The sequence below is a fragment of the Drosophila hydei genome, unplaced genomic scaffold (assembly GCF_003285905.1).
Source record: "Drosophila hydei strain 15085-1641.00,03,60 unplaced genomic scaffold, DhydRS2 tig00000063-arrow-pilon, whole genome shotgun sequence".
Lineage (NCBI taxonomy): Eukaryota > Metazoa > Arthropoda > Insecta > Diptera > Drosophilidae > Drosophila > Drosophila hydei.
In genome coordinates, this window is record NW_022045657.1 from 4,388,059 (window position 1) to 4,397,615 (window position 9,557).

Here is a 9,557-nt window from a genome sequence, read left to right on the forward strand (position 1 = left end):
GGGTTGTAGCAGTTGCTTGCATCATGATTGATCGATATGTCGATAGCAGTAGTAAAATAAGTTTCAATCACTACAATGGTGGCAAGCCGATATACATATATGCAAACAGCTTTCCAATAATTCTAAATATTGGCACATGTATTTAAATGGTGAGCTTGTTTTAATTATTGTATTTCATTCTATGAATACAAACTTTTGCAAAGTAATTAATTTGTAGTTGGTTAGTTGGTATTACAATAAATGTATGTTTATGGGCAGATGCTTCAAAAAGAAAATACAATAAACTTAAAATGCTATTATTCTTCGACGGCACACATAACTGAGTAGACGCATTCCTCCTTATTAATCAAATGACATGTTTTGTTGACAAGGGACATCAGCTGATTTACATCGGTTGCCCAATTGTTCAAAATATCCGAAGCACTCTTCTTTGTTGTAAAATAGATAATGCCAGCCGGTCTATCAATCTTCACACGTATTGTGTCACTGTTTGCCAATTTGGATAGATACTCCTCACAGCGATTTGTGGGTAAATTCAACAGTTCACTCATACGCGTCAAATGCAGTCGTGAGTAATACATCGCTATGATACGTATGTTCTAAAGTATAGGGCAAATTAATAGGTTAACTTAATACTTTTAAAACAACGTACGTGCTCTATCAATCGGTCCTTTAACTCAGTGATGCATTTCTTGCCATGCTTGCTGTTATCTTTGAACATATCGTTCTCGGCCAAGACCGTGCCAAAGTCCGCATTGAACGTATCAAAATTTATAAGCTCCTTCGACATGAACAGACGCAGTATTTCCCTTTAAGATAAAAAAATAAGTTAGTGTTATATATTAGTGACTCATAGTAAGGCATTATTACTTGTAGGCAAGGACATCCTCCAGTTTCTTGTTCTTTGATAAATGCGCCATCATATCACTCTGCTCGTTGTCAAAGGGAGCAAGTACGCAGTAGAGCACAGCGCAGACCAGCTTGTCTGTGAGCTCCTTTTTCTGCGCATCTGTCAGTTCAATTTCTGGCTCAACAGCCAAATCGGCTTCTGATTTTTTATCATCCTCCTCTTTTGTCTTTTTATCGTCACTCTTTTTCTTTTCATCTCCAGTAGATGACTCTACGGCTGATGGTGTCTTTTTACGTGGCGGTTCCGCAATAGCTTGATAGTGACGAGATGTATTCAGAAATGATGTATCTCGATTGAGTTGTATCATTAGATTATAGAATTTTAACTTAAGATCATGTTGTGCCGGATCATCAAAAAATTTGATACTGATTTTCTTTGCAATAATCTGGGTGGACACAAAGTCCTCCTTCAGCAGACACAGGCGCATTTGCTCTAATATGAGCTCGACCTTTTCACGCTTATCCATTGAGCCATAGGTTTCCACTTGCAGCTCTTCCATGACTGCAGCTGCAGCTGACACATCGCCATCAGCTTCCTTAATGTCTGCCAAAATTTTAGTTAAACGTGCACGTTCAATTTCTACATAGATTTTGCCTTCGGTTACGGAACGCAGCGTATCTATCAGCTTTAGCTTGGTCTCCTTATCGGGCGTCTTGTCCACATATGTACAGCATTCCTGGATCATCTTGACCACCGCCTGCTTCAGTTGAGAACGGCGACGCACCAAAAGTGATACATACTCGTTTAATGCATTCCAGTTACCTGCCTGGAGGCATATCTGGCAGATGGCCACGAGCACCCGTGAGCAGGATACCATGTCAGCACCCAGACGTGTTTGTTTCTCCAGCTGAAGCATCATTTCGATCGCTTCATGAAAGGCGTCGGGATTCTTCTTGGCCAACTCCTTGGCCATCGGAATTTTCTCATTGCAGGCAGGTTCATAGTCCACCTCCATTTTGGTAATGCGTCCGCCATCGAATAAATAGGTATCCATTATGAGCTTCAAATAAAAAGAAATTGCACTAGTTAGGATTTTTGTTGATGTTGTTGTAAATGGTATGACAAGGCAACTTTTTTTAGGGCTGATACTCACATTTTATTACGTTGAACTAAAGTGGATCGTATTTATGGTTGTTAAACGAAGAAAACTTAACTGTTTGCCGCCTTATTTGCGGTTGTTGTAATTGGAATACTTTATTTAAGCAGAAGCAAATAAATGCGGTGAATTTCGATTAAAACCCTGCACAAATTTGCTTACAAATGATGTTAAGTTGGCTGCGCGTGATAGCAGTGTTGAACAGTGTCTGACAAACAATGCAATTTTAAATTGAAACAAACTTCAAAACTAGATTGATTAAAAATTTGTTAAATAAATGTAAAACGTATATAATTTACAATTTGGGGATATAGAATGTCAACTGGTAAAAGGAAACGGCTTCTGCAAAGCAAGACCAAATATACTAAAAGACGCAAATCGCGCAAACATACGGTAAGTTGTGCATCCCTGGTGTTGCAGTTTAGCTACACTGCACAACACTTACGATTCAGCCTTTGTTAAGCCGCGAAGGAAATTCGCTAAATACAATAACGATTGAGCGTTTGTTTTATGAAAAGTGCATGTAAATTCCTTTTTTGCCAAGAGACAACGTTACGATATTCGTAATTAAATCCTTGCACAGTGCCGCACGCGTTTGCTCTTACGACGCTACAACTACAACCACATTTTGCGCGCCAATTTGAGGGGCATCCGAAAGACAAGCAGCAAAATGGCACAAATTCAGGAATATCAGGATCTGGTGCTAGACGCGCTTGATACGGTTGAGTTCAAGCTGAGTAAGTTAAACATTATATAATATAATTATGTCGAATTACAGTTGTCAATTACCTGACTGCAGTACGCGACAAGGCGGACATTAACAATGATGCCTTAATATTTCACCCCGCCATGGCACATCAGATATTTGGTGAGTCGGAGACCATATTTGGGTATGAGGGCTTGCACGTGCGCGTTCTGTATACGGCTGGTCCGTTGCATATCTATTTGGGCATCGAGTATGAGAAACGAGTCAATGAAATATCTGGCGGGGAAATCAAGGCCGACGACGTGGTGGCCACAATTGCTCAAAGTCTGCCAGACGGCTGCTATTTCATTAATCTGGATGAGTTTCTCAAGACGCTAGACAAGGCCGACAAGTTTCAACCATTTGGAGAGAAACTCAGTGAATACATCCAGCGCGCCAATGATGGCAGTGTTCGACTCTTCGAGATCTACCAATGCGACTACAAATCTTCCTCATTTCTAAAGTTCTTTACGCGTCTGCAAACTTTTATATTGTGGTTTGTTGACGCTGCCTCCTACATAGACACCGATGATGCTCAGTGGTGTTATTTTATCTGGTAATTAGAATTTCGTATACAATATTTTTTTGTTAGTCAAATTTTTTTCTTATTTCAGCTATGAGAAATATAAGAATAAGGATGGTGAGTACCAGTATGCAACTGCTGGCTACACCACTGTCTATGAGTATTATGCATATCCGCAAAATAAGCGTCCTCGAATTAGCCAAATGCTCATTCTGCCGCCTTTCCAGAAGATGGGTCTGGCCACACAGCTAGTAGAAACCATATACAAGTTCTATCAGAGCCAGAAAAATGTGGTAGACATAACGGTTGAGGATCCATCAGAGGATTTTCAGCGATTGCGCAATTTTGTGGACGCACGCCTGTGTCTAACGCTTAAATGTTTTGCCCGCGATATAATCAAGAAAGGTTTCAATAAGGAAATGGTGAGAGAGGCACGTGAGGCCTTAAAATTGAATCCACGCCAGGTGCGTAAGGTCTATGAATTGTTGCGCCTGTACTATACCAACATACATGATGAAAAGGAATATAAAGCCTATCGGCTAGAAGTTAAGAAACGCCTTAATGCCGTTTACTACAAACAACTGAAAGATCTTCAAAAGATGGAACGCTATAAAATGGATACGGAAATGTTGCGCGCACGTTTGCCCAATGTAAAACAGCGCATGGAACAGCTGCAGGAGGAGTATGTTGTCATTGAACAGGATTACAAAAATACAATTGATAAACTACGGGCCTAGACTTATGAGATATACATAAATAAAAAGAATGCCGTTGGGTGTTTGATTAATTTATTACGTTTTTCCGTTCTAAATATGTTGATTACAAAATACAATTTGTTGCTATAAGCCTATAGTAGGATTCTTTCGAATAAATATATATATATTAAAAAATTACATACATATGCGTATGCGTTTGTGTGTGTCCATGAAGTGCAGTTTGGGGTGTGGGATTTTGAGCAATTAAATATGTAAAAACATGTTTATTATATAGCTATATATCAACGATACATATAGTTTTTACAGTATAAAAGAAATTGCGAATTGGAAGTACATACGTATGGGTGTGCGGAGAAGGGGACTTTATAAATTTGGTGCTGCAACAGCACAAAGATCGTACAACTAGCAGGAGCCGTATTCCTCCATCCATTTCTCGAAACGTGCCACATCGTCAGCCGAAACAGATTTCTTGGTGCGTTGTTGTGCATCTTTAAAGTCTTGCAGGGTAATCGGCTGATCCACATCCTCGCGGCGAATTTGCTTGATTTCTTGCGGCGTGCGGCCGGAGATGAGCCGTCGCATGGCCATCATCGAGGCATCGCGGCACACATTACTAATGTCCGACCCGGAATAGCCCTGCAGTTCATCACCAATGAGTGCCGTATTCAAGTCCGACGACAGCGATACATCTTTAAGACAGAGTTGCAACAACGCCGCGCGTGTCTCCTCTGCAAAAAAAATGAAAATATTACACTATGTATGGGTATGAATATGGGTGTCCCATCTAGAGACTTCTTACCGTTGGGCAGCGGTATGTAGATGCGCTTCTCGAAACGTCGGCGAAAGGCTTCGTCAATGTCCCACGGATGATTTGTCGCCGCGAGCACCATGATGACCTTATTATCATGCAAGGTAGCATTTAGGCCATCCATTTGGATGAGCAGCTCTGCTTTAAAGCGTCGGCTAGCCTCATGCTCAGAGTCGCTGCCACGAGATGCGCACAGCGCATCGATTTCATCAATGAATATGGTGCTTGGCGCATAGAAACGCGCCATCTCGAAAAGCAGACGCACCAGCTTCTCGCTCTCGCCACGGTACTTGGATGTAAGTGTGGATGAGGACACGTTGAAAAAAGTTGTACCGCACTCTGTGGCCACGGCTTTAGCCAGCATGGTTTTGCCCGTGCCTGGAGGACCGACCATTAGGACTCCGCGCCATGGCCGGCGGATTCCCTTAAAGAACTCGGGCATTATAATGGGTAGAACTACGGCCTCCTGCAAAAAAAAATATAAAAACAAATAATTCATTTAGTTTATCTTCAAATTCGATGCTTAGACAGACGGAACAGACAACAAGAGGGATATTGGTCAAAACCAATATACCCCCGTAACTTAATGAACGAGTATAGAAACATTGTAAGGTGTGTGTTCAAGTGTCTGGTCAGTAAGTTAGTCTATATATACTGTTAGTTTATATGCTCCGGGGTAAAAAAAAAATCGAATCTACACCTTCTACTAGGTGAACGACCTTAACTTTGAATATACTCAATCAATTTCACCTGCAATATGGTCTTGGCCGCATTGAGACCCGCCACTTCAGTCCATTTGATGCACGGATGTCGCTGCAGTATGTCCTTCTCCAGTGTATCGACCAGGTGGGCCTCATAGCCTAACGGTGAGAAATGCTTGATCTTTATCTTCGGCGAACATCTGGGTGTATTGTGTGTGGTCGATTGTGCATGTGAATTATCCTCCAGTGATGTGGTCGCATCCTGATCATCAGAATTAGAGTTGTCATCCAATGAGTTCTTCTTCACCGGCCTTTGCTTAAGTGTCAGTTGCGTATTGGTGCTCAACTTGCGGGCTCGCAATCGTTCCACTGATCGACTCTTGCGCACAGCTGCCGTCAGAGCGGACGCCCTGCCAGGGCGACTCAGCCGTAGACCAATGCCCGCGTTACTACTCGTGTTGCTCGCTGGCATGCCCACATTGCCAGCGCTGCCATGATGACTCTGACTCAGATTGTTGCTGTTCAAATTGTTGCCGATAGATGGAAGCGTTGGCTGCAGCTCAGGATCACGTCGCCGCAACGAGGATACCCAGCGAGAATCCTGCTGCTGCTGTGAGGGAAACGGCATTGCTGTCTGGCCGGAGCGCGGCTGCGGGGCAACCTCTGTATCATAGACTGTGTTTAATTGTTGGGTGAGCAAGCAAAGGTACACTTCTGGAACAAACCTTGTATGGGCAAACGTTGCTGCTTGTTCCGCACTGGCACCGCGCCTCCTATGCCTAAGCCATTGGGTGCATTGGGGCCCAGATTGTTGATGGGTCGATGAGGATTGACGACAGGTGTATGCTGCACATTCTCGGCCGAAGGCTTCTTTAAGCTATTGTTGCTATTGCGTGAGGGTCGGCTTGTGGTGGTGATTTTGGTGAAGGCATATGGTGATAGCGAGTCCAGGATTAATGAGTCCATCATACGCGCCATATGAGATAAGCTGGCTGGTGGCGTCGATGAGCTGCAGAAAAGGGGGTTAAAGAATATGAGGATATATGATAAATGGTGCACGCCATTGGCCCTGCACGTTCAACTTGGCCGCATGCTTAGCAAAGGTCATTTGTTTGGCTTATCAGCTGGCGACAACAAGTCCTTTGCGTGCGCCGATTCCAGTCCAGTCAAACTTTGTCTAGTCTAGTCTAGTATAGCAACATTTGAGTCGTTTACTCTGCACACACACACACACACAAACACAGACAAACATGCACATAGAGTGCTGAGTTATTTCTAGGAAGTTAAAGTTCGTGTGGCTAAAGCGCGCGCCCGTCATACATATACATACACATATATACAGGCATATGCAAAACAGTTGAGAGTTCATTAAACTTGGGCGATGGAATGCCACCCAGGTTATTGACGTGCCGGCGACAATTGTTATTGTTGACATTCACATGCGTCATCATTGTTAACTGTAATTCGTTTACCAATACATGTTGCGACATTTTGTTCTATTGCTGCCTTTATCAACAAAAATTCCCGCACGCTGAAAAGTATGCTACAATATTTTCTATATCGTTCTGCTAACTAATTAAGTTGGCTGCAGTCAGCCATATTTCTTTGACACCCACTGGACCGGATGTGGTCTTATTGCGCGGTCATAAACAATTGGGTTAATGTTTCTGATATGGCTGCGAACAGCCAGCCACGTTCCAGAGCCAGAGATTTGTAATTGATTAGCTGCTTAACTGGGCCAACCTTTGCGCTTGTGGAATCATTAAGCGGCTGATCCGCCTAGTTGACCTATTTATATTTATATATAGTAATTTCTATAACGTTTAGATACTGAGTACTCAGCTTGAATACTCAATACTCAGCCTTAAATAATACGCTTGATTGATGGAAAAACCAGCACAAGGCTAAAAATTGCCTAGGAAAATAATGGACAAAAACAGGTATCTAGATTAGGTGATAGCTCAGGCAGCTCTCTTCCTCTCTAGTCGTATTCGTTGTTTTTATGAGCTAGCTACGGTGAATGCATGTCACCGCAAAAGGTGTTTATGTTAATTTCAGTTACAAAGAAAAGCAACCCAAGGAACCGTCAATTTATGCAAATAACAGCCAATGGCAATTATGAGTGGCAAAAACGTCAAGTCGGGTCAGCAAGGCGTCTGATAGTAGGTTAAGGACTGGGAAACTTACGTCTTTTTGCAAATCAATTTGTTATACTGAAGTAATATTCAATTTTTAATATGAATTTCGAAATGAAGAATTTTTTATGCTAAGATTATAAGTCGAGCATTTTGGATATTAAGTTTGGTTAAAGGATTTGAAAGGTGCTAAACAAAGTTTGGATAGAACTGTTGCTTAATATCCATTTAATTTTGCAGTTGAGGCCTAAATATAAAATAATTTCCAAGCTCTTACTATAACAAAAAAAGCCAGACGTAAATGGAAGAGTCACTTAATACAGAAACAAATTTGAAGTCTGACTTTGTGCCAAGCTCGTACAGTATAAATATTTACCACTGATGCAAGTCCCATAGCGAATGATATGGTGTGTGTCTGTAGCCGGACATGAAAGGCATGGCCACTTCATACTCTACTTGAATATTGGGCGGAGATTGCGGGCGGATTGCCAATGCATTGCGCTGCTCCAGTGCCGGATTAGAGCTGGTCAGCGTACGTTGACGCATAAACGATTGTGATTGTAGTCCATTGTTATTGTTGTTATTGCTGCTGTTGTTGGGCAAATGATTACTGTGACCGCCAGTTGGAGTTGCATCAACCGATTGGCCCATGCCAAACCAATTTTGTGCATTCGTATTGAACATGGTTGCCGGCCACGGCAACAGCAATGACAATGGCTTAATCAAGTACACTAGAAATTTGAAGGGTTTATAACAAATTTTCGAGCAACGCCTAAGCCTGACGGAAAATTTAAAAATACTATGATGTCGTGCGACGCTCGACGTGTCGGCTTCAAGGGTTGTAGCCCAACTGACCACAAAACTGGACAACGGACGACGCTTTCGTCCACAACAAAAGAAGCTAGCTCAGTATTTGTTTGGCGGGTAGTTTCTGGGCAGTTGTATGTGCGGTTTGTGCTTGTGTGTGTGCATATGAAATGAGGTTAAAGGAAGTATTGCTTTGAGTTTTTGTTGCTCAGTTATTGCCTCCACCTGAGCGCCCAATGGTCAACGCACGCTAGCCCAAGTCGACTCAAACTCAAGCAAAAGAAGCCATCGATTTCTGCGACCAGCTCAATCACACACACATACATACATACATACGCACACTCGCTCACATTTACATGGAATAGAATCTTACAATTACAATATTTTTTATAATAATTAGTCGTTTGTTTATGCCGGCTTTAATGGCGCGCTTGCATGCAGCTTAAATAGCGAGCTCAAACCCCAGCATATCATAAAATTTAAGTTTTTGTATGTACATATGAAGTATATATAGAACATATTTGCTTGGAGAGTCTTGTCAACAATTGAACTTAAGCTCAGCAGCAGATCAAACAAACGAAGGTCACTTTTATACATTATATGTATATCTACTTATAGACAAATCAGCTGCCAGAGATAAAAATCAATACGCGTAGAGAGAGTGAGTGAGAAAAAAATGCAGTCAAGGCACGTTGAATTGGCCCGGCACGCCTCTAACATTCGAGTAATGGAAGATTTACGGTCTGCTTACTCACCCTGCACCCATCATAGGCAAATAAGTGGAAGTGGAGTCCACGGTCCGGATGGTGGTATTGCCACGCAGAACAATCTTTTCGCGTGTGGTGCGTCTGTAGGTCTCCTCGCCGCGCATCGTTGAATTTGAATTTTAACGTATTTCCAGAAGTAGATATTTTAATTTTTTTTTAAATTTTGTTTTTTTTTTCACTTGTTTACTTTTGGCCTAAAAGTGTTGAAAAATTTTTGCGTCTGCTGTTGCTACAGGCGATGTCAAAATGTGCTGAGAGCGAACGGAAATGCTTGACGATGCTGCGGATGCTGTGTGCCAGCAGACATAGCTCTCATTCGCTGCGGCGCTCTTGTTGTTTTTTTGTTACT

At 42.2% G+C, this 9,557-nt stretch overlaps 3 protein-coding genes across 7 annotated transcripts; 1 reads left to right on the forward strand and 2 right to left on the reverse strand.

Moving 5' to 3' along the window:
• Positions 1-155: 155 nt before the first annotated feature.
• LOC111600239 (26S proteasome non-ATPase regulatory subunit 12) lies at positions 156-2,192 on the reverse strand. Its single transcript, XM_023316274.2, has 4 exons — positions 2,004-2,192; positions 871-1,910; positions 653-809; positions 156-599 (listed from the first exon to the last, which is right to left on the reverse strand). Exons 2-4 carry the CDS (start codon positions 1,902-1,904, stop codon positions 297-299), a joined length of 1,494 nt encoding a protein of 497 aa, XP_023172042.1. The 5' UTR covers positions 1,905-1,910; positions 2,004-2,192; the 3' UTR covers positions 156-296.
• Positions 2,193-2,247: 55 nt separating this feature from the next.
• On the forward strand, positions 2,248-4,139 carry LOC111600240 (histone acetyltransferase type B catalytic subunit). Its single transcript, XM_023316275.2, has 4 exons — positions 2,248-2,399; positions 2,590-2,743; positions 2,806-3,307; positions 3,366-4,139. Exons 1-4 carry the CDS (start codon positions 2,322-2,324, stop codon positions 4,009-4,011), a joined length of 1,380 nt encoding a protein of 459 aa, XP_023172043.2. The 5' UTR covers positions 2,248-2,321; the 3' UTR covers positions 4,012-4,139.
• Positions 4,140-4,296: 157 nt separating this feature from the next.
• On the reverse strand, positions 4,297-9,439 carry LOC111600238 (katanin p60 ATPase-containing subunit A1). Of its 5 annotated transcripts, none has more exons than XM_023316270.2 (5): positions 9,197-9,439; positions 6,225-6,508; positions 5,549-6,174; positions 4,790-5,264; positions 4,297-4,718 (listed from the first exon to the last, which is right to left on the reverse strand). In XM_023316270.2, the coding sequence occupies exons 1-5, from the start codon at positions 9,310-9,312 to the stop codon at positions 4,393-4,395; spliced, it is 1,827 nt and encodes a 608-aa protein (XP_023172038.1). In that variant the 5' UTR covers positions 9,313-9,439; the 3' UTR covers positions 4,297-4,392. The 5 variants fall into 5 exon arrangements, with proteins under 5 accessions (XP_023172038.1, XP_023172041.2, XP_023172036.1 ...); XM_023316273.2 differs by lacking the exon at positions 9,197-9,439 and adding an exon at positions 7,687-7,784 and having other exon boundaries at positions 4,298-4,718; XM_023316268.2 differs by lacking the exon at positions 9,197-9,439 and adding an exon at positions 8,011-8,442 and having other exon boundaries at positions 4,299-4,718.
• Positions 9,440-9,557: the final 118 nt, after the last annotated feature.